This window comes from Chrysochloris asiatica, unplaced genomic scaffold, assembly GCF_000296735.1.
Source record: "Chrysochloris asiatica unplaced genomic scaffold, ChrAsi1.0 scaffold00022, whole genome shotgun sequence".
Classification (NCBI taxonomy): Eukaryota; Metazoa; Chordata; class Mammalia; order Afrosoricida; family Chrysochloridae; genus Chrysochloris; species Chrysochloris asiatica.
The window spans coordinates 2750179-2776044 of record NW_006408540.1 but is presented as its reverse complement, the minus strand read 5'-3'; the positions used below and the strand labels follow the sequence as shown (position 1 = coordinate 2776044).

Below are 25866 nucleotides of genomic sequence, written 5' to 3'. Positions count from 1 at the left end.
GGGAGGGAATAACAGGAATTGCTTCATTAAAGACCTAATGCTGGGTGGGCAGGTGGAAGGGAGGGGATTACAAAGGAACCCAAAGAAACATTTAGAGGTTAGGAAAATATTCATTATCTTGATTATAAGTTATGGTATCATGGATATACTTATGTCAAAATTAATCAAATTATACACTTCACGTACATGTGGTTTATTTATTTTTAATTTATGTACTGACTTATTTAGTTATCAAACAAGTATTAAGTTTATTGACAATTATAAAAGGACGAGTCCCACTGTGACACAGTGGGATAATGCTCTGTACACAAGGTTGGTTTGAATCGCAAGGTTGGCGGTTCAAGAGCACCAACTGGTCCTCGGAACGTCTATACAGGGTCGTTCTGAGTCAGAACCAACTCAATAGCATTTAACAACAACAACAACACAAACCTTTTATTAGCCAGGGAAGTATGATCCAATAACAACCACAAAAGTTTACTCTATTCTGGAGAAGCAGAGACACCAAATCCAAATGCATTTTATAAAGACCCTTACATTAAACATTAAACAGGAGAAAAATAGACCATTAAGATGGGAGAGCTCATCAGCATAAGGTCATAACAGTATCCAAAGTGTTAATATGACTAATGATGTTGTTGCTGTTGTTGTTATTTGCCGTGGAGTTAGTTCCGACTCATAGCGACCCTGTACAGGGTTTCTGAGGCTGTAAATCTTTCTCCCACAGAGCAGCTGGTAGTTTCAAACTGCTGACCCTGAAGATAGCAGCCCGATTCATAACCACTATGGTATAGACTATAGACAATAGTAAGTAAAGGAACCCATCAAAGAACCAAGATTGTGGTAGATCAATTAATCATTGTGACAGGCAGGAAAATTGCCGTGATTGGGATGTGATATAACTGCAAATTAGAAAAGTATATGGGACTGGTCCTAAGGGCCTTTGATGGTCAGGGTAGGACTCATGACAATGAGATCTGAGTTATCAATACCTTTCCATATGTGCAGTTGATTGTGTAACAATTATACTTCAACAAAGTTGATCTTTAAACAAAGGTCTAAGAATTTTGGGCATTGATATGAAGATATGGTAAGCAACTAATTGGTTTTATGGAACCCATGAAGAATATCCAGTGGCATTTTCAAACTCTCAGTTCTGTATGTGCAGAAAATGTTCCACATAATTAAACCAAAGACTTTACTTAATTGTTATTTTTGTGTGTTTCCATTATGTGCAATGCACCAAGCTTCTTAGCCCTAAAAAACAAATTTGAAAAATGTAAAGAAAAGCAGAACTTGTATGTAGACCTAAAAGACAAGTGAGAAACAATGACAGAATCTGAAAATACTCATGAAGAAGCAGCAAAGAGATTCTATAAGGAATTAAGAAAAAAAAAGACAGCACAAGACCGTCATCAGCCTATAATTGATGGAAATAACTAATAGGGGTTCTAGAATTTGCCCAGTGAACTAGGACTCCTGCAGAGCCTTTATAGGACTTTATAGCAGTATATAAGACCTTAGGTGGAATCCGAAGCCCCGTCCAGAACCTTCTAAGGTGGAACATTCCCACCAGAAAGGACAAATAGTAGACCAGCCTGGAACAGCTAGAGTGACAAAAGATACATCTTCAAAGAAAGATTATCAGGAAAAACCTCTCAAAAAATGGTAGTATGATTGGCTACAAGAATAAGCAGGTTAAAAAAAAAAAAAAGAATAAGCAAGTTGTTTTCTGGGAAGCCATCAAGGCAAGCAATCAAGTCTCTTCAGGACAAACCGCCTCTCTAAGACTGAAACTCAAAAGAACATGGGTACAGGCATACAAGCTTGCTGGTGACCACAATGGTCTACTAGTGAGTGGAAGGGCAGCATTGAAGAAATGGGCTGAGTTCAACTACATTCCATAGATTCCTGTTGACCTGGAGATGAGAGAGAGAAGACGAAGGGTTGATTGGTCCAAAGTGTGGTAGGACCTGGGGACACCTGAGCCCATGGACAAGAACACAGCCACAGTGGGCTAGAGCACAGAGTGAAGCATCCAGCTGATATGAAGTAAGGGGAGACACACAAGAACACCCAAACTTGCAGATAGTAACCATTTGGCCTAGCCTCAATGGCCAGATAATCAGAAGTTGACTAGAGAAAGATAAAAAAGAAAACAATTTTTGATAAAGGAAATGAGGGTAAATTGCCACAATTTGATGAAATTGACCTATATTCATGGAGGTACTAGCTCAAAATACCAACAGAGAGGGAAAGCGTCTTCACCTCAAGTATCAAAGCTATCCACTCTGTATACAGGGTAGAGAGGGATGGACAACTTAGACACTGGCCACCTAAAATGAGGGAGGTGATACAGGAATGAAGGAACTGGCTTACAAGGTTTCAAGAGGAAGATTAGTTTAAGAGCATGTGGGGGATGGTAGAGTCACCACTGAATAGTTTTCATCTTGTCTAGATGGGTCTGGTAAAAAGAGATGGGAAGAAGATGCTTACAATTCAATAGTTTGTAATTGTTATCAAGATTAATTATGACTGTCACAATTATAAATGTAGAAGTTTTGTAAGAAAAACGGAGGAATAGTTAAACTTACAGTCCAGAAACAGAGGACCCTAGGACCATCAATGGAGAAGAGCACAAGCCGAATGTGGGACCTTATCCAGAGAAGTAGAGACACCAGATATGGAGGCAGAGATGGGGACATGGAGAGAGAGCAGCTGAGAACTCTATATTCATGGAAAGAGAGGGACTAAGAGCTGGCAGCCAAGAGGCAGGGCTTGCAGAATGTGCCCTTTGGTGGTGTAAATTATTATATATGTCTGAGTGGTAAAAAAAAAAAAAAAAAAGACAACACAATAGGAAAATGAATCACATTAATAAGAAATTCTTAGAACTATTTGTATCTAAAAATAAATGTGTTGTTGTTATTGTTAAGTGCCATCAACTTGGTTCTGACTCACAGGTATCCTGTATAGGATTTCGAAGGAGTGGCTGGTGAGTTTCAACAGCCAACCTTGTGGTTCAAACCAACCTTGCAGTCCAGTGCTTTATCCCAGAGCATCACAAATATTAATATATAACAAACCTTCAATCTCATTTAATAATCAGGCAATATAAAGGCAAAAACTCTAAGCGTAAAAATATCCATAAAATATTTGTGAAAACATTTTAAAATATATATATTTCCTTACACTGTTAGTTTATTGACAAATCTCTTGGAAGGGCAATTTGGCAGTTACTGTCAAGATTAACAAAATCCATGGTAGTGCAGGGCTTAAGTACTTGGCTGCCAACCAAAAGGTTGGTGGTTCAAACCCATTAGCCATTCTGCAGGAGCAGAATAGGCCAGTAAGCTTCCTTAGGGATTTACAGCTTTGTAAACCCTATGGGGCTGTCCTATTTCATCCTATAAGGTTGGTCTATGCTGAAGCTGACTTGCTGGCAGTGGGTTTTTTGTTTTGTTTTTGTTTTACTGTTGTTCTTTAATTTTTCTTTTATCAAGAATAAAAATACTTTTTCATTTAGTAATTAAAATCATGGGTGTCTACCACTGGACCAATAAACAACATTCTTATCAACGTAGAAAAGATTGAAGTTGTCAAGGACTTCATTCTTCTTGGATTAACTATCAACACTCACGGAAGCAGCAGTCAAGAAATCAAACGACATATTGCATTAGGCAAATCTGCTGCACAAGACCTTTTTAAAGTGTCAAAGAGCAAAGATGTCAGCTTGAGGACTAAGGTGCACCTAGACCCAAGCCATGGTATTTTCAATAACTTCATTGCATGCGAAAGCTGGACAGTGAATAAGGAAGACCATAGAAGAATTGATGCTTTTGGCTTATGGTGTTGGAGTAGAATATTGAAAGTGCCATGGGCTGCCAAAAGAACCAACAGATATATGTTGGAAGAAGTACAGTCAGAGTGTTCCTTGGAGGCCAAGATGGCCAAACTTCGTCTCTTATACTCCGGACATATTGTCAGGAGGGACCAGTCGCTGGAGAAGAATATCATGTTTGGTAAGGTGGAGGGTCAGAGAAAAAGAGGAAGACCCCCAATGGGATGGATTGGCCAAGTGGCAGCATCGATGGACTCAACTGTGGCAACAGTAGTGAGGTTGGCCCAGGATCGGGCAGTGTTTCGTTCTGCTGTGCATGGGGTCGCTATAAGTCGGTACCAACTTGATGTCACTTAACAACAACAACCCTAAAAGAGGAAGACCCCCAGCGAAATGGACTGGCAAAGGGGCAGCATCAATGGGCTCAAGCATGGCAACAATAGTGAGGTTGGCTCAGGATCGGGCAGTGTTTTGTTCTGCTGTGCATAAGGTCACTGTGAAGCAGTACCAACTTGATGGCACCTAACAACAACACCTTAATGAAATAACAATATCATTAATATTTGTACCAAAAGCGAAGCATTATTAAGAATTTCAATTACAAAGTGATTTACAGATGTTCACTGTATTTGTGAACCAAAGAGCACAGCCTTTGGTATGCATTTCATGTCAATGTAAACAAAAGTCCTCACCACTGGACTAATAAACAACATTCTTATCAGCAGAAAAAAGATTGAAGTTTTCAAGGACTTCATTTTTCTTGGATTAACCATCAACACTCATGGAAACAGCAGTCAAGAATTGAAGCAACGTTATTACATTCGGCAAATCTGCTGCACAAGACCTTTTTAAAGTGTTGAAGAGCAAAGATGTCAGTATTAGTACTTAGGTGTGCCTGACCCAAGCCATGATATTTTCAATGATCTCATATGCATGTAAAAGTTGGACAGTGAGTAAGGAATATCGTAGAAGAATTGATGCATTTGAATTATGGTGTTGGAGGAGAATATGGACGTACAATAGGCTGCCAAAAAATCAACAGACCTTTGTTGGAAGAAGAGCAGCCAGAGTGCTCCTTGGAGGCCAGGATGGCCAAACTTTGTCTCTCATAATTCAGACATATTGTTAGGAGGGACCAGTCACTGGAGAAGGATATCATGTTTGGTAAGTTACAGGGTCAGAGAAAAAGAGGAAGACCCCCACAGAGATGGATTGGCCAAGTGGCAGCATCAATGGGCTCAAGTGTGGCAACAATTGCGAGGTTGGCTCACAGTTGGGCAGTGTTTCGTTCTGTTGTGCAGAGGGTCATTATGAGTCGGTACCAACTCAATGGCACCTAACAACAATAATAACACTGTATTTTTGTTGTTTTAAATCCTTGTAAAAGGAGACTTCAAAATATTTGCAGAACTGAAATAAAATTTTTCCATGAACTTTTTTGAAGTTTCCTCTTATTTATTCAAATTTAGAACAAGTTAATGAAGGAAGATCCTAGTATTGTCCCAGTGGTAGGCTATGCCCCTTCTAAGATACCCATGTCCTAAACCCCCAAACTTGTGAATATGCTACCTTACATGGTAAAGGAACTTTATAGGCATGATGAAATAACAGATCTTTTGATAGGAAGATTATATTGGAGTTATCTGGATAGGTCTAAAGTAATCACAATCTAAAGCATAATTAAATATACCATGGACTGTCAGAAGAATGAACAAGTCTGTCTCGGAATAAGTACTGCTTTTCAGAAGCGAGGATGAGAGACTTCATCTCATATACCGTGAATATTTTATCAGGAGGGGCCAGTTCCTGGAAAAGCAAATCATAGTTGGGAAAACAGAGGGTCAGTAAAAAAAACAGGAAGGAATCCTGGCGAGGAGTGGCAAGATAACCAGCTAGACAACAAAGTCTGTTTGAATCACAAGTCAGCAGTTCACACCCACCAGCCATTCATCAGAAACCCTTTGCAGGGTCACTATGGGTCAGAACTAACTCAACAGCACTTAACAACAACAACAATAAAAATGAGAAAGACCCCGAATGAAATAGACTGACACAGCCGTTGCAACAATGGGCTTACACACAGTAATTGTGAGGATGGTACAGGACTGGACAGTCTTTCATGCTGTTGCACACATGGTCGCTATGAGTCACAATCAACTTGACAGCACCTAATAATTCACAAAGCTCCTTTTGGAAAGAAAGAGGAAGGAAGGAAAAGTCAGTGGCGGAAATATGATGACCAAATCAGAGGTTAGAATGATGTAGGATCACAAGCCAAGGAATGTGGGCATCCTGGAGATGAAGGAAAATGCAAAAAAAAACAAGTTTCCTTTTGAGTCTTCAGAAATGGAATGCAGCCTTGCTGACTTATTTAGACTTCTCACCTCCAAAACTACTAGATGATAAATCTGTGCTATGTTTAGCCATTTTGTGGCAATTTGTTATAGTCGTCATAGGAAACTACTACAATCTCTATAAATGAAGAAACGGAGGCACATAAAAATGAATAACTCTCCAAGATCACACAGCTAATAAATGTTAGAGCTGGATTTGAACCCAACGTCATGTTCTTTAACTTCTATGAAGTACTGACTCACAAATACAGATACAAAGCTGTATGCAGAATTATCTTTCTTTAAAAAGTCTGAAGTACAACAATAACAAAACAATTAACCAACTTTCACTAAAGGAATGGTGTAAAGAAAAGGTCATAGAACAAAATATAAAATAATACACAGTATTTTGAAACCATTATAATATTAAAATAAAAATCACCCAAGATTTTAGAAGTTTCAAAATTACATATTGTTAATGCACATATGAACACGTACATACACACACACATACAAAAACAAGATAAGAAGGACAACAAACATAAAAATAATTTGTGGGATGGGCAGTGAAGTGTTGTGATGTAGAGAACTTCCACATTGTATTCAATGTTTTTATTTGTTACAGCAGTGTTTACAACAAAAAGATTATGGTGTATTTTTAAATGAGGCACTTTTCATGCAGGGAAATATACATGAACTTTCCACAACATTCTCTGATTTTTTTTTTTTAAGAAAAAGGAACTACTGAACAAAGTTTAAAAGCCCTGCCCTACAGTGACACCAAATGGTGGCAGATCAAAATACAATACCACAACAAACAGGACTATGGCTGAATTCATTCTTCCTAGAAATGCTTTTCATTCCTTTGAAGGACAAGTAGCTTTATAGAATTAAATAATATGAACAAAATACTCAAAAACTAGCATCTTTAATCAAAGAACGTCTAGTACACCAAGTTTCAAAAGGAAACTTTTAGACTTCTTTCCAAATTTCAGCTAATCATCTGGTTTTGTTGAATATTTACGTATCTTGTTTCTCACAAATTTAAAACAATCCACTAGGAGTCCTGGCATGGCTCTGTAAGATAAACACCAGACCACAGGGTCAGTTTGAACTGCAATGTCGGAGGATCAAATTTACCAGTTGCTCCTTGGAAACCCCATACTGGGTCGCTATGTGTAGGAAATGACTTGACAGCACTTAACAATAACAACATAAGCACAGTGATTTGGCCTAACAGCTTATCAATCAAAGAAACACTGCATATACAAAAAATGCAGTCATATTAAGTAAAGCCAAGTTCTACATCATTAGAAGAAATCTTTAGTAAATAAGCTGCATATTAGTGATGGATGAGGGAGTGTTGGGGCTGAGGAAGGGAATGAAGAAGTCCAATTGATCCAATGAAAAATTGTTTATAGACAAAAAGTCCATGTTCATTTCTTAATCTTATTGGTAGAGAATCAAATAGAATAATGAAGGAGGTGACTGCTTCCCAAATACAAGTATAAACCAATTCCTCAACAAGAATGTTTGTTCTGGACTATTGGGGGGAGTGAGGGGAATCAAATTAAACATTATCAGTCAGTATTCAATATCCTCTGCTTTGAATCTAAACCAACAAATAAAAACCACATGAATATTGTCTTATTCAATACAAGCAACACAATCAACTACTTCCCAGAGTACTTCTATAAAACACTGTTTGATCAGAACCCTTAGTCTCTTAATATTGAATGACAACTCATTTTTAAAGTTTTGTTGCAATTTCTCAGCATTAAACAACACTGTCAGTTAAATTTTTTTGTTGTGTTACTTTATTCATTCACCTAAATCCCCTAGAAAAAAAATAGGCCACTGAGGCTTATCAAAATAAAATAGTATCTATAGCCATTTTAAATTGCTGAATGAGTTCACACAGCAGGCAAGAAAGGAGTCTAAGGAGTTCCCCTTAAGTGGCACCCAAGACACATGTCCTACTTGCTACATCCTAGATACATCTCTGATAGGATACATCGTTTTTGCTGTTGTTGTTAGGTGCCAAAAAATGAGTCGGTTGTAACTCATAGAGACCCTTTGGACAATAAAACAAATACTGTTCGGTGCTGTACCATCTTCACAATTGTTATGTTTCAGCCCATTGTTGCTGCCATCTTGTATCAATCCACCTTGTTGGGGGTTTTCCTCTTTTTTGTTGACCCATTAGTTTACCAAGTATGATACCTTCTCCAGGAATTGTTCCCTCCTGACAACATGTCCAAAAACTGAGATGAAAGCTTGACATCCTCACTTCTAAGAAACAATCTTCCAAGACAGATTTTTTGTTATTCTGGCAGTCTATGGTATTTTCAATATTCTTCACAAACACCATAATTTGATTGCATCAATTCTTCTATGGTCTTCCTTACTCATTGTCCAACTTTCACATGCAATTTTCTCTTCATCTCTGTGAAGAGAGGCAGCTACATGGGCCCAAGTCAGGTGACAGGACACATAAGTATTTTTGTCATATTATAATCAGATGCACAAACAAGTCAATATTAAAGCAACAAGGCCCAGAATCCATATTTCAATTCTAAAATATTCTAGTATACTCATGGCCACATGACCACCACAACTATACTGGAAGTCAGCTATAGAATACATTTAGAGTTGTCCTACTCATATCAACCAGTGTTCGGTCATGAAACTACAAGGTCGGTTCAGAAGTGTGTTAAAATTCTGAATTGTGAAAAATGACAGATGAAAGACTAAAAGATTAGTAGCATAAAACCACCTGTGCCTAGTACCTAGACATTAACAACTTTTATATAAGAACAGCACTATTATCAACATTAAAAGACTTTTGTTTCCAACTTCAAAGGAATAATAAAAATGTGTATGAAACTGTATTACAGAAAACTTGGAGAGAATATATACACATCAACTGCTTCAGTGTTGGCAAAATTCTTGAAGAACATACCATTCATAGATATTGAAATGATATTTCTGGATAGTAAACTGGTACTATGTGGTAATGTGAATTTACTTGATATGGTACTTCTATCTACAGTCTTCTTAACGTCCACTAAATGATTGGTTGGGATCATGCAAATAGATTATTCAAGACTCTAACATGAGTATTGTTTTGTTTTGTTAAGTTTTCCATTCCACTGTGTTTAAAATGAGCTATGTGTGACTCTGTAGGATCAGTACTAGACTACAAACCACAAGTTCAGCAGTTCAAACCACCAGATGCTCCTTGGAAAACCTATACAGGGTTACTATGAGTAGGAGCCAACTCGACAGCAGTTAACAACAACAACATGTCGAAACAGGAGCAGGGAGCTTACTACTACCAAGAAAGAAGAGCAACTAGAAAAATGAGTCTTTTGAAACCGAGATCTCTGTGAAGAGAAGAGGCTACATGGGCAGCAGCTTGTAGAAACAAAGCAGCCAGCTTCCCAGGACAAGGAAGAAGCCAGACTGACTGCCTTTGGGCAGGAGGGTAGCTTATAGAATCGGACATCTTTGGACATTTATCCAGAAGGGTAAAGTCACCTGATCAGAGGCTAAGGGGTCATGTGGCTGAGAGGCTAAGAATGAGAGAAGTGGGCCTGTGGTAAGGCTGAGAAGATGAAGTGGTGCCCAGAGAACCACTGTATCCTGAGTTGTTTCTTATCTAGAATTGTATCCTGTTAACTCAAATCTACCAGCAGCCACTCAGAAACCCTATACAAAGTGGCTTTGAGGCAGAACTGACTGGACAGCATCTAATAACAACTTTGCTAATAAACCCCAGAACTGAGAGCATGTTGTGTTATATGGAAGTTGTGTGTCCAATGCAATGGATTGTTGAATCCAGTAGAGACGTAACATGCCAGGGGAGGGAAGATCAGTGTCAGAATAGGATAAAGAAGGTCAGAGGGTAGAGGCAGAGCTCATTTCTGCCTCAGAGGAATCAGCCTTAGGCTAATAAAGAGATCGATTCTCTTTCCTCCTGGGGAAGCTAAAGGAGGTCAGATACCATTTTTGTAACATATCATACCCTATAAAACTAGAGTCCTGGAAAGTTGCAGTCAAGTAATACAAAATAAAAGTATTTCTAACTGATATTTCTAGATTATTTGAAAGATGAGGCTTTCTGTTTCCCTAAAGAATCAACTTGATGGCAATCGGTGTTTTGGGGTTTTGTTTCTTAAAGCTAAGATAAAGAGTAAGTCTTGTTGAAATCTACAGTTTAGCATAGCTGAAGTTAACTAAATGAAAATTTCTATGGGAATTCCGTACAACTACTACAGAGGTAAGGAGCTCTGGTAGCTTAGTGGTTATGAATCGGGCTGCTAATCTCACGGTCAGCAGGTCGGAAATACCAGCCGTTCCATGAGAGAAAGAGGCTTTCTGCTCCTATAAAGATTTATAGCCTAAGAAAGGCTGTACAAGGTCGCTATGAGTAGGAACCGACTCCACGGCACACAACAACAACAACAACAACACATGATTCTAGTGAAATGGCTTAACTACCAAATTACTGCATTTTAAATATAATGTTGATTACTTGGAAAGATACCTCATTTAAGAAATAAGCACACACTTAAAAATGAGTTTTTAATCCAAAAAGGAAAATAAAAATTTTGTGCATCCATACTTGTTTTACACTCATTATTATTGCCAATTCTGAAAAATGGTTTGGAACTTTAGAATAATTTTCTCTTTGGGAGTAGTTGGGGGAAGTCAGAAAAAGGAAATGGTGAAAAGTTGAATAGAGAAAAGGTAAAGTTTAATAACATTACTAGTTGACAAAGAAAAATTAAAGTCAATTTTTCCTTAACTCTCTTTCAATACAAAATCAAACACATTTCAAAGTGTTGTAGTTCTTGCGAAGTACCACTGAGTCAGTTGGTACTGTCTTTACATTGTTTTGATACCAAGTTTATAATAGCATTGTTTACAATAGCATAAAAAGGAAACTTTTCCACCTCAGGAAGCAAATAATGAAATGCAAAAATAGAGAACATGAATAGACACTTAACCAAAGAAGATATCCAGGGAGCCAACAAACATATGAAGAAATGCTGGTGATTTTGAGTCACTGTTGATACTGTTGTTAGATGCCAACAAATTGGTTCCAACTCATAGGGGCCGTATGCACAACAGAATGAAACAGTTTTTGGTTCTGTGTCATCCTCACAATTGTTGTTATGTTTGAGCCCACTGTTGCTGCCACTGTGTCAATCCATATGCCAGAGGATCTTTCCCTCCTTTCACTGACCTGCCACTTTACAAAGCATCACACGTCCTTCTGCAGGGTCTGGTCGCAATTGACAACATGTCCTAAATGCGAGAGACAACAATGTCTCATCATCCTTACTTCTAAGGAGCATCTGTTTGTTCTTCTGGTAGTCCATAGTACTTTCAATATGTTTTCAGAGACATTATAATTCAAATGCATCAATTCCTCTCTGGCGTTCCTTACTCATTGTCCAACTTTCACACGTAATGAGGCGACCACAAATAACATGGTTTCAGAAAGGTATACCTTAGCTCTCAAACTGACATCTTTGTTCCTTAACAATGTTAGGAAGTCTTGTGTGTGTGTGTGTGTGTGTGTGTGTAGTACATCTGTCTAATGCAGTACATCATTTGATTTCTTCAATGCTGCTTCCATGCGCGTCAATTGTGGATCCAAGCTAATTGAAGTCTTTGACAATTATAATTTTTTCTCCATTAGCAAGATGTTATATATTTCAAGTCCTCTTTGTTTACAGCTAGTAAGGCTGCATAGCCACTACACTAGCAGAGCTCCTAATTTTGACCATGCAATCCGTCAATATTGCAACCTGAGGTTTGAATTTTTTTTCTCCAGATATTTCAGCATGAGAAATACTAACTGTGTGACTTTTTCTTTTAGTGCTGCTCTTTGAAATTTTTTGCTTAGTTCTTTTAGTTTATCACTTCTTCCAGTTGCTTTAGCATCTCTACGTTCAAGATCAAGTTTCAGAACCTCTTCGGACAAACATTTTGTTCTTTTTTATGTATTCCTGGCTTTTTAATGACCTTTTGCTTTCTTCATGTATGACGTTCTTGTTGTCATCCCACAATTCCACTGGTCTTCTGTCATAAATGTTCAGTTCGTGAAATTTGTTCTTAAGATGATCTCTAAATTCAGGTAGGATATAATCAATGTTGACTTTTGACTCTTGTGGACTTGTTTTAATTTTCTTCAGCTTCAGTCTGAAGTTGCATTTGAGCAAGTTACAGTCTGTTCCATTATCGGCACCTGGTCTTTTTTGATTCATAATATTGAACTTCTCCAATTTTCCCCCCACAGATGGAGTCCATTTACTTTTTCCATATTTCATCTGCTGAGGTCCATGTTACCTAGTCACCATTTATTTCATTGAAAATTTGCGATGAGTAAGTCATGGTCATTTAAATTCTATCATGTCAACTCCAGTATTGTTTGCAACACTAAGGCCATATTTTACAACCACTTGCATTCATAGTTTTAAAAACAGTATTTCAAGATCTATCTTGAAATACAATGTTGTCAGTAGCAGGAAAATATCCATACATTTACAATAAAAACCAGTTAGTACTACTTTTACTTAAATTTACGTAAAAACCACTAAAGCAAATGAGGAAGAAATTAAAGAAATCTATCAACTTTTTCAGTCTGAAATTGTTTAAACATATAAACAAGATGCTGTGATAATTACTGGTGACTGTAATGCAAAAGCTGGAAATAAACTAGAAGGATCCATAGATGCAAAATATTTTGGCTATCACAGTTACACATTAAGAGTAAAGTTCAAAAAGACAAACAACAGATGTTAGTGAGGGTGTGGAGAAACTGGAACCCTTCTGTACTGCAGGCAGTACTGTAAAATGGTGCAATCACTGGAGAAAACTAAACTGTATGAACCTCCTCAAAAAGTCAGAAAAAGAAATACTGTATGCCACAGCAATCTTTCTACTTGGTATATATCCTACAGAAATAAGAGCCACACAGCACAAACAGATATATGCACATCTATGTTCATCTCAGAACTATTTACCATAGCAAAAAGATAGAAACAACCTAAATAACTAACCACAGAAGAAAGAATTAAACAATTTTTAGTATAATGGGATACCAAGCAATGTTGAGTGTAATGATGACACAACTCATTTTATGGATTAATCTGGAGGAGAGTATTCTGAGTGCAATTAGACAATCACAAATAGACAAACATTCTGTGATTTTAAGATTCAATTGTTATGGCAAATCCACAAAGACTATGTTCTCAACACTCATGTGTTGCCATCTAAGGCGCAACTATTGTTCTTGCACCTGTCTGGAGAAAAGGACAGCAACCTAATGGACTATGTGAACATCAGTCTCTACAACCTAGAGGCTAGCAGAACTGTATGGTGCTTGACTATTACTATTAACTGATTTAAAAGAGATATTAGAAATCCTGGATAGAGTGTAAGAAAAATATGGAACAAAACCGAAAATCATAAAAAAAAAAAAAAAAAAAGACCAGGTTTACTAGTTGGATAGAGGCCATTGAAACTCTGAGACTATGGCCTTCAGGACACTATCTCTAAACTGAACTCACCCCCAGGGCTCAAAAAGCATAAAAAAAAAAAAAAAAAAAAGACCAGGTTTACTAGTTGGATAAAGACTGCTGGAACCCCAAGACCTGTAGTTACCCTTCAGGTCTGGAACTGAACTCACCCCCATGGCTCAATAGATATGTCTATAAAGGAAGCAATGACACTAGTTAGGTAGGTACACCTAAAAAATACCAACAATTTGAGATCAAAAGGGCAGCATTTACCCAAGAATGAAGTACAGAGACTTAGGAAAGGAGAAGAATGGAAACAGGAAGTGTAGGGAAGACATTGGGTGAGTGATGCTACAATGAGAGGACTGCCAGCTATTGGATGAAACAAAATGTAAAACGGATGATCTGCTTTGTAAACTGTCACTGAGTTCACAGGAACAGGTTAAAGAAAGAGAGAGCGAGTCAACACAGAGATACAGTACTCACCACAACAGCAAACTGCTCAGGTTCACATAAGTTGTTGTAGTCACTTTTGAACTGGGATAATGAATTCAATTGCTCTTGATCAGGAAGATGCTTTATTAAGTTCTAAAAATTAAAACCAGAAGAAGAAGAAAAAAATCTTCATTCCCTTCAGTTCTCCATTTCTAGGGGAAAAAATATTAATAAACTATAGGAAAGGATCTAGTCTAAAAGTTAATTTTTAATCTTATTTCTTCGTAACTTCCTTTATATTAAGTCTTGAGCTACATTCCCTATAGTCTTAAACTACATTTCCTTTTATCTATAAATGTTATTATATATTCAAATCAAACACCACTGGATGTTTATTTGATCAGCTCCAAATTGAGAAATAAGAGGTCAATCTATGCCAAAGGAACAGCTTTCTCACCTAGATAAAAGTCATTCATTACATTTCAGCTTTAGGGAATTAAATGTCAGAAATTTCAGGCAAAGTCAAACATATTTTAACACTTCACTCAGGTGAAAAAAAGAAATCATCATTTTAGTACTAAAAAGGACAGCTAAAGGAGAGGAAAGAAATCAAGGGGATTTTAATGACAGTGCTTGCATCATTATGAATTATAATAATAAAACATGGAAACCATCTCTAAAACAAAGACAAAGTAACTTTTTTAATATAAAAGAAAATTGGAAAAGGCACTAAAGGAACAGAATGATACACCTTGTAGGTAAAATGTATAATAAGTGATCCTTTAGGAATTTAAAATTTTAAGTATCTATGACTGTAACAGCCCTTTTCCTATATCATCTGTGATGAAGAAACCATGAGCTCGCTTGGCTGTTTTCTTTGGTTCATGCACAGCCCGCCACTGGTCACTCACAACTCAGAAAAGATATGTAATGGCTCACAATGGAAAATGACTAAGGGAAAGCACATAATCATATTTCCATGGTAATGCGTAAATGATTAATCATCCTCTATATAGACCTCCTGTATCAAAATATAATCAACTTTAATAGCATTATAATCAGTTAGTGTATTGATAATACAATTAAGGGGAAAAAAAGGAGTGGTTGGTATTCACACTTCCAAATTATAGGATCAGTAAATTTTGTACAAGCCCCAAAACAAATTCAAATTATAATTAAGCCTACATCATGCTATCTGCAGAGGGAGAGGGGCATTAATTCCCCAAAGGTGGTGTTAGTTAAGAGTAGTATTAGCAAATGTTACATGTCAAAGTAGTTGTAATGAAGAACAAGTTATTGACTCACTGTGTACCTTTGGATAAAAACTTGGTTAACTGGCCAAAAACAAAACAAAAAAAGTGGCAATTTAAGGTCATTCTTAGAAAAATGTTATCCACTATTCATACTATCAAAGTGAAAAACTATACAATTTCCCCTTATAAATAGAAGTGTCTTTCAATAGACCTGTCTGAGACCAAATGACCATGTAATTTATATTTTCATTAACTATTTCAATTGATGTTGTTGTTGTGTAGTGCCGTCGAGTCGGTTCTGACCCATAGCGACCCTGTATAGGGTTTCCGAGGAGCAGCTGGTGAGCTTGAACTTCTGACCTTGCAGTTCAAACGGCTTTGCAGTCTGGTGCATTAAGCCACAGCATCACACCAGGACTCCTATTATATAGTCTGTTCTACTGTATAGGATAGAACAGCTAAATACTCTGCTTCCCACCCACTCTTTAAGATGGCCACCCTCAATCATAACTGCAATGGTTCCACTCATAATAATTATAATTTCAATTCATAGTTAGTAATTTAAGTTACTTATTGCATCAGGCCTCTGAATTTCCTTGGCTTAATATTCTTTCTGTATACATTTTTTTAGAATACCATCAAATCTATTTGTTCTCACAATCTCCTTTTCAATGTGTACAACTTACCCCTGGCTTCCACAAATATATACATCTAGAGCTTCCCCAACACACCACCTATTTCCAAGTCAATTTTGGGGTCCTGGAGTGACACGATAGAATAATAATTAGACAGCTAACCACAAGGTCAACGGTTCAAAACCATCAGTAGCTTCCTGGAAACCATATACAGGGTTGCTGAATTAGAATTGACTCAGTGGCACTTAACAATAATAGCATGTCTATCTTGAATTGTAATTACGCATTTAATTGTCATTTTTGTAAGTTCCCAGAAGGCAAAGTCCATGTAATATTGAGTCTAATGCAATTCTCCACACATTTGGCAGGTACATTAATGTATTTGCTTAAAAAAATGAAGTAATAAGAGACAATGGGACAAAAATGGAGATATGGATAAAGAATGATATGGGAAAATGGCATAAAAAATATCATACGACTGAATTTTGTTCTAAAAGAAAAAAAAGGACCCAAATAATGTACGACAACAAGCAGAAAAGTTCACCTAAACAGTGAATACTACAAAATACATAGTGTTCTGTTCAAAATGGACAGTTTTTCATTTTAAAATTAGGAAAACATTTCTTAAATTATAAAAGACTTCAAATACCATGAAAATCCTATTTTAAAAAGAACATATGAAGACCCTGAACATGTCCAAAATAAATTTTTAGATTTTTAAATTCATAAGACTGATTTAATGAGTATGGTACACAGAATAATGTCCCTCACCATTTTAAATGTTCATGTCCCAATCTACAAAACTTGCAAATACATAAGGTTGTATGGCAACAGTAACTAAACTTCAAGAAGGAATGTAGGTCGCTATCAGCTGACCTCTAAAATAGGGCGTAGTGGTTAGGAGTTGGGCTGCTAATCTCAAGGTCAGAAGTTCGAAACCACCAGCAGTTCCACAGGAGAAATATGAGATTTGTCTGCTCCTGTATATATTTACAGCCTCAGAAATACTATACAGGGTTGCTATGGGTTGGAACCTACTTGATGGCATTTAATAACAACAACAACATTCTGGATTATCTGGGTGGGTTCAATGTAATCACAAGAGTTTCTAAAATCGGAAGAGGGAGTCAGAAGAATTAGACAAAAATGTGACTTTGGAAGGATTTTCAAAGACAAACAACATGGTTGACTTTGAAGATGAAGTAGGTGCTATCAGCCAGAAAATATGGTCTAGATACTGAAAAGAATGAGAAAACAAATTCTCCCTAAGAAACTACAGAAAGGAATGTAGTAGCCTAGCTATAACATTAATTTTAGTCCAGTAACACTCATATCAGACTACTAATCTATGTAAAAGTAAGAAAATGAAATTCTGCTATTTTTAAAGTGTGAGGTAATTTATAACAGCAGCAATAGAAAACTAGTATATTAAAAAAACTATATGTGGTCAAATGTTCTTTGGGTATGAATTTAAAAATGCAAAGCATCTGTTTTAACATTTTTTACATTTCTATACAGCCCAGGACCAGGCAATGTTTCCTTCCATTGTGCATAGGTCACTGTAAGTCTGTCCCTACTCAATGGCATCTAACAACAACAACATAAAGCAAATGGTACATGTTCATCCAAACTACTACTGCAATTAAGTTAAAGTAAATATTAATTTACCAAATGCATTATAAAAATACAAGCATCTTTTAAGTAGAAAGACTTTAAGGAACAAGGAATCTAAAAAAGAAGCCGCATATAATAATCATCAATGAGGAAAAAAACTTAGCAAAATCAAATTGCTAGAGGAACAAAGGTTTGCAGAAAGTTTGTAAAATAAGTTTATGAGCCTCAGAGACTTACAGTACAAACCACTCATGAGGTTATATCAACCCCACATTGTAAGAGAACATAAAAAACCAAAACCAGAAGAAAACTTCTGAGGATGTCATTTATTGAGGATAGAACAAAATATCTAGAATAATTGCTACTAATAAATAACCTCTGTCTCTTTTTAGTGCTAAAAAAATTTCTATTTCTCTTTTACTCTGTATCAAAATAAAAGATAATCTGAAGATATTATTCTCTTATTATACAATTTGCATTTTGATTCACCTTTAAATTCAACCATAATATGCATATGCCTTATGAGGAATCCATCAAAAAACATTAGTATCAGAGTTAAGTTAAGAAACAACTTAAAATAAAAATTAATTCTGAACACTATCAAGTAAGGAGCTCTGGTTGTGTAGTGTTTACGAGTCGGGCGGCTAACCTCAAGGTCAGCTAGTTCGAAACTACTAGCTGTTCCGCAGGAGAAAGATGAGGCTTTCTGCTCTCATAAAGATTTACAGCCTCAAAAACCCTATACGGGGTCACTATGAGTCAGAACCGACTCCGGAGCACACTACCACCACCACCATTATCAAATAATCTTTAGTATTCACGGTAGCTTGGTAGGAGTCCTAGTGTGGTGCTGTGGGTTAATGTACTTGACTGGAAGCTCACCAGTCACTACACAAAAACCCTATACAGGGTCACTATGAGCCCAAACAGACTCGACAGCACTTAACAACAACACTTCACAATAGTAAGAGACTTAAGTATTGGTTGTTGGGTATGGCAACATTAAAGAAAAAAGCCCTTCAATCTTCTACACTGAGTGTTAATACAACTTTATAAGACATAAAAATCTGAGGAAAATGCATTGTAAAGAATTGTAGAAACCAATTTAAATTAACTTATTACTAGTTTTCAATAGAACAAACAGAAACAATAATGGAAAATTAACCAATTTGCCATTCAAAACAAATGCATTTAAATATAATTGAAATGTAATCATTTTGATAGCATTCTATAGAGTCTGCAGTTAAGACAAGATGAAGAGTTTTATCTCCTGGCAATGCAGAAGCTAGGCCAACACTAATTATGCAGCAATGATTTTCCAGATGAATGATTTGGGTTAAGAATTCTGCTTCACTTATGATTTCTATTTAATGAGAAGCTTGCAATGAGATGCTGGAATTTAAGCTCTCTGTCTGTTTGTTTACCTGAATCATAGACTCTGCCAACTGGGTTTCATTGACTTCCAATATCAGCATTTTGATTTCCTCATATGGCACCCGAAAAGAGCTCAGGAAGATTGCTAAACAGGACAGAGGGGAATGGGAAGGAAATATTCATAATACATTAGATAAGAAAAATATTTGAGATGGACTTCTATTTATTATATCAAAAAGTATTCCACAAAATAAGAATTGATACATTGAATATAGCTCCTATAGGGACATTTTCATTAGCATGTTTCATATTCTTCTCCTGCTTTAGCTCCAGTGTTTAACAATAGTCCCGTCTTATTATGCTAGTCATGAGGTTGATTGTTAATGCTAAATTATTGGGCTACTTTGGGAATAATACTAATTTTCAATGTGATAAAAACCAAAATATGTTTGACACATTATATAAACATCATATTGTGATGAAAAAAATTTGTATAATTTCAGTATGCACATGTTATTATTTGCCTAAACATATGTGTTATTATCTTAAATAAAATACCACAGTCTGCTCAATTATTCAGAAATATTGTTTTAACATGACTGGTAAGCAGTGCATTAATATTTTCACAAGCTATATAGTAGCACTTCACTATGCGGAAACATTACAGATAATTTGCCAAAGAAATAACCTTTGCATGTAACTAAAGCTTAAGTATCCAATTTTAGAAAAGAAAATTTCATGAAAACAGGTCAAAATGAATTAGATAGGATAATGTTATAAATGAGAATTCAGAAAATTATATTTAAATTTTTCTTGACACCATCAATATCTAGTGCTATAAAATAATAGTCTGCTCAAAAGCTATTAAGCTATATAAGAATATTTTTACAGCATTAGATATAATGCTTTTGATTTTTTCCCACTAGCAGACTACTCTTATGTCTCATCTCTTCAGTAACAAATGTTACTTCTTGAATATAGTCAACACTTGCTAGCCACTGATTCTTTTTATGTACTGAACTTCTAGTCATTAGGTCTGCAGGTATCCTCATATAAAGACACTACTTTTCAAAGCACTCAGAAAACAATCTGCTTCTTCCTTGTAATAAAACTGTATTATAAACTCTTGGGGATGCCACATATTACCTATAGATGAATAACTCTGTGTTCATATCACAAATCTCAATCACACATTTCTAAACCCATATCATAAATATGAAATAGTGCTAGAAAATACAAATATATCTTTAATTCTCATTAGTCATGAGAGTAACAGACTAAATGGAGACAAAAATAAGATGAAATAAAGGATTAAAAGGGAGTGGTAATAGAGATTAATAGAATTAAAATGTATAAGCCTACAATAGAAAAACAGAAGGACACAAATTTAATAAATAATCTCAAAAGAATAATCAATAAATAACTGATATAGAGAGAATAAAATCTAACTCTTCACATCATGTAAAAACAAATTGCAGAAGACTAATGATTGTGTTAGAAACAAAAGTAAATAGTAAAAGACATATAATGTCAAACTAACTCATCATGATTAATATAAATTTTTTAGAATAAAAGTCAACAATAAACTCGTGAAAAGAGTGGCATAAGAAAACATGTCTTCATATCTAAAAACATAATAATGCTAATATCCAAGTACATAAAACAATGAAAAAGCAAGCATTCTTCTCTATGTCTTCTGAGACGGATTTGTTTATTTTTCTAGCAGTCCAAGGTACCTTCAAAATTATTCTTTAATATTCAAATGCATCGATTCCTCTATAGCCTTCCGTATTCAATTTCTAATTGACCAACTTTCACATGCATGTAAGGTGATTGAAAACACCATGGCTTGGGTCGGGCACACCTTCTCCTCAAACTGATAACTATATTTTTGAATACTTTAAAGATATATTTGTCGAACAGTAGGAAAGAGGGGAAAAAAAAGAAAAAGGTGAAAAGGAAATTTATAAATTTCCTGAGCCAGATTTCATTTATATCCTAAATGTAAGCTACTTTGTTGTTGTTAAGGGCCAGCGAGTCACGTCCAACTCACAGGGGCCCTATGTACAACAGAACGAAACAACACCCAGTCTTGCTCCATTCTCACAATTATTCTGGAGCTTGAACCTATTTTTTTCTGTCACCATGTGAATCCATCTCTTTGAGGGTCTACCTTTTTATCACTGACCCTCGACTTTACCAAGCATTATGTCTTATCCCAAAGACTGATCCCTCCTGATTCTATATACAAAGTGTGTGGGACAAAGTTTCATCAAAGAACTTAAAAAACAGACAAATTAATTTTAAGATGTCCTCAGATCACTGACAGAAACAAGAATAAATCTTAGGAGAAATCCACTTTCAAATCATGCCTCAAAAGTATTTGAAGATAAAGATCTAAACTAAATGAGAAACTCAACCTCAAAATCAAAAATCTCAGAAATCACATGAAAAGGAACCATGAATAAAAGCTAAGAGAAATAAAAAACTGTAGAATCAGATAAGCAAAGAAATTAGACCTTAGGTGGATGAATTTACTTCTGTGTTGTTAATTGTTTTCCATTGATCTATGTGTCTTTCATTGTACCGATACTTAGCTTAGGCTGATGTTTTGACAACTGTGGCTGTGTAGTAGGTTTTGCAATCCCGAAGTGAGAGGCCTCCAACTTTCTTCTTCTTTAGTAATGCTTTGCTTATTTGGGGTTTCTTTCTTTTCCATATAGAGTTAGTGATTCGTTTTCCATCTCTTTAAAGAATGATGTTGGAGTCTGAACAGGGATTGTTATATCTAGATTGTTTGGTGAGTGTTGACACCAAAAATGATGGCATATTCTTCCAATTTTGTAAATCTCTTCTGGTTTCTTGTGGTAACGCTTTGACTTTTTCTTTATTATAGATGTTTTGTTTCTCTGGTTAGATTTATTCCTAAGTATTTCATCTTTTAAATGGCTACTGTAAATGGTATTGTTTTCTTGATTTCTTTTCAAGGCCTCACTTTATTAAGATAAAGGAATCCAACAGATTTTTGTATGCTGACTTTGTACCCTGCCATTTTGCTGAATTGCTCAATGAGTTACAATAATGTTCTTGCTTAGTCTTTGGGAATTTCTTATTGTTAGCGGTGAAAGAGTAAACTGGTACAAATATAAAATAGATACTTAAATCAGGGGTCCTCATATATTTTTTTTTTCTGTATATGGTCATATAGTAAATATATTGGGGCTTATGCACCATACTGTCTCTGTTGAAAATATTTAACTCAAACCCTGTACAGGGTCGCTATGGGTCGGAACCGACTCGACGGCACTTAACAACAACAACAACATTATTACAGAGTCCAGGTGTGGGGCTGTGGGATAATGAGCTGGACTGCAAAGTTAGTTAGAACTACAAGGTTGATGGTCGACTATGTTCCAGTAAAACTTTGTTTATAACAAAAGTCAGTGAACCAGATTAGGTCAGAGAGGCATAGTTTTCAGAACTCTGCCTTACATTAACAAAAATTCTCAAATGTCAGCCAATTACTGAATGTATAAATAACTTGCGATATCCAAAAATTGAAATAGTACCCTGCAATGAAAACTAATACCCAATAACTTGATGCATAAAATGATGATTTGAGTTATATAAAATAAAAACCATTCAAAACAAAACATTTCTAAAGAAAAAAAATGTGTAACTTGTAAGAAAGAAAATACTTAAACCAAGATTTATGATAAAGTTACTTCTGACAGAAAGGAAGACAACAAGATTATGTTGTTGCTGTTAAGTGCCATCAGTTCCAACTCATAAGGACCCTGTATAGGGTTTCCAAGGAGCAGCTGGTAAACTTCAGCTACCAACTTGCAGTTCAAACTGACCTCTCAGTCAGGACATTAGCCTGCAGTGTCACCAGGACTTCAATAAGATCATGGTGGTGGTATGCCATGGCGTCGGTTCCAACTCATAGAGACCCTGTATAGGGTTTCCGAGGCTGTAAATCTTTACAAGAACAGAAAGCCCCATCGTTCTCCCATGGAATCACTGGTAGTTTTGAGCTAGCTGACCTTGAGGTTAGTAGACAACACATAACCACTATGCTACCAGAGATCCTTAATAAGATCACGTTGTTGTTTTGAAGTGCCATAGAGTTGGTTCCGACCCATAGCGACCCTGTATAGGGTTTCCGAGGAGTAGCTGGTGAGCATGAACTGCCGACCTTTCAGTTCAAACAGCTTTGCAGTCTGACACATTAACCCACAACGCCACACCAGGACTCCAATAAGATTATAGAGAATCATATATTTTGTTTGATTTTTTTAAGAGCCAGAGAGTTGGTTCTGATTCAGAGGAATCCAGCATAGAATTTCGGAGGAATGGCTAGTGGGTTTGAACCAACGATCTTGCAGTTAGCAGTCCTATGTTTATTCTAAAGTACCACACTAGAACACCCTGTGTTGTTGTTGTTAAGTGCTGTTGAGTCAGTTCCAACTTCTAGAGAGCCTGTCTGGGGCTCTCAAGGAGCAGCTGGTGGATCTGAACTTGAAGCCAGTGCTTATCCTCCAGTGTCTCACCAGGATTCCAGAGGACCATATAAAGTAAAATGCACCATGCATTATTGGGGACTGTCCTCGACACAGTTGTGTTATTCACGAGTGTTTGGTTCATGAGGAGGGGATATCCGGCGGTGACACAGATAGCAAAAGAATACACAGACAGACAAACAGAGGGAGACAAAGAGGCACCCCGAAACCAGGGTGGATGCATCGCTGGTGGGCAGATTTGGGACTACAGTCATCGTGAACTCTGCAGGCAGCAACTCACCACCCTGCAAACCGTACTACATGCCCTCCAAGCCGTAATGCACACCTGGGCCAGCCTGCGTCTCCATTTCATTTAGGGGAGGAGCTTCACACCAAGCTGGGAGGGGCTAAGACAAGGTACAGCTAACATCAGTAATTTTCCAGACATTCAGGTAACTTTACAGCTTACATTGCTGGTTCTAATCCCAGGCCCTCAACTTGGTTTCTCAGGCTCAATTAACATATCTATAGCCCCTGAGCTCAGTTGAGAGAAGGTGAAAGGGAAGGACAAAAGGCTTGGGTGGAGTCCTGCTGTTTTGGCTTCCTGAGCCAGATTTGCAGGAAGACACCAGACACCCAGGTGAATGGGCTGCACCTGGAAAAAGATTAGGGAGGATAGCTTTTTTGTCTCTAGAACAAAGAACCAGGAAGTAGCTAAGCTATTTTCAGTTAATCCTTTGGAGAAAGATTTAACTTTACATTTATCTGTGGACATTAAGGGCTTATGTTTGGAATTAAATAAAAAACATAACTAAACACTAAGATGAAAAACAATGTGTTATGACTGCCAGTGGCCAGAATTTTTTCTTCAGAGCCTGCGGCCTGTATAGTAGACACGGTCTGCAACAATACATTTTACATAATCTTTCTTAGGTGTACTGTGTGTTACAACAACACAAATAAAAATAATTAAAAATGCACACTACAGAAAGTAAAGTACTCTGGTTAGATTTATTCCTATTAAATCTAAAATGCACAGTACCAAAGTTAGACACAGCAGTAAAGAATTCACTTTTCTCAAAGAGTGTTCTGGTCTTTGTCACTAGCGTCTGAAAGGTGATCTCTTTGTCCTTAAAATGTCCTGATAAAATACCTTCGTTTATTATATCAGTATATATTATATTATATAGGATATATCAGTTAGTCTATGATAACAAGAAAGGAGATCTGACAGCATAGTGGTTATGAATCTAGCTGCTATTCTCAAGGTCAGCAGTTCGAAACTACCATTGGTACTGAGGGAGAAAGATGAGGCTTTCTGCTCCTGTAAAGATTTACGGCCTCAGAAACCCTATACAGGGTCGCTATGAGTCGGAATCGACTCCATGGCACATAACTACCAACCACCATTATAACAAGATTATTTATGGAAGAGTCTTTGAGCCATGTAGTGTTAATTTGACCTCCAGAGGGGATGGAAGCCAAAGGCCAGCTACACAGACATTCAACCAGATTTATATGACCAACACCCAATAAGAATTCTGAACACCAAAGCTCAGAAGAGCTTCACTGGAAATACTAGAAGAATTGTCACACATTGCTGTTTGAAGAAGTTATCAATGTCCATGAGTCCATTGGTAGAGAATAACTGGAAACTTCACTGTTAAAACACTCCTGAATTCTGTCATATATATATATATCTTTACCTGTGGTTGATCTTACCCTGTATCCTATCACTATAATAAACAAAAATTTTGAATATAATGCTATCAGTGAGTTCTGTGACTCCTTCTACTGACTTATTGAACCTGAAAGAGGTCTAAGAGACACCTGGACTTTCCACTGGTGCCAGCAAAATGGGTATTGGTGGTCTTGGAAACCCTCTGACTGTGAAGATACAAATCTCTATGATATCAGTTGCACAACTATTAAGTAAATAATAACTAATATGTGGAAAAAAATAAAACAAATTGTTATGAGAAAACTGTCTTATGGTTATAGAAAATTTATAACTTTATATTCAAAAACACTTGCAATTTTGTTCACAACAAAACACTGCCCGATCATGGGGCAACCTCACTATTGTTGCCATTCGTGAGCCCACTGATGCTGCCACTTTGCCAAACCATCGTGCTGGGGGTCTTCCTCTTTTTCTCTGACCCTCCACCTTACCAAACATGATATCCTTCTCCAGTGAATGGTCCCTCCTGACAATATGTCCATAGTATGAGAGACAAAATTTGACCATCCTGGCCTACAAAGGAGCACTCTGGCTGCACTTCTTCCAAAACAGATTTGTTGGTTCTTTTGGCAGCCCATGGAACTTTCAATATTCTCCTTCAACACC

At 36.6% G+C, this 25866-nt stretch overlaps 1 protein-coding gene across 3 annotated transcripts in view; it reads right to left on the bottom strand.

Annotated features, from left to right (window-relative positions):
• DIAPH3 (diaphanous-related formin 3) overlaps positions 1 to 25866 on the bottom strand; it is a 727649-nt gene that overhangs the window by 352009 nt on the left and 349774 nt on the right. For all 3 annotated transcript variants that reach the window (XM_006837594.1, XM_006837595.1, XM_006837596.1), the window contains 2 exons: positions 19068 to 19162; positions 14193 to 14294 (listed from right to left, as the gene is read on the bottom strand). In XM_006837594.1, coding sequence (XP_006837657.1) covers positions 14193 to 14294; positions 19068 to 19162 — 197 coding nt within the window. The remainder of the gene's footprint in view (positions 1 to 14192; positions 14295 to 19067; positions 19163 to 25866) is intronic.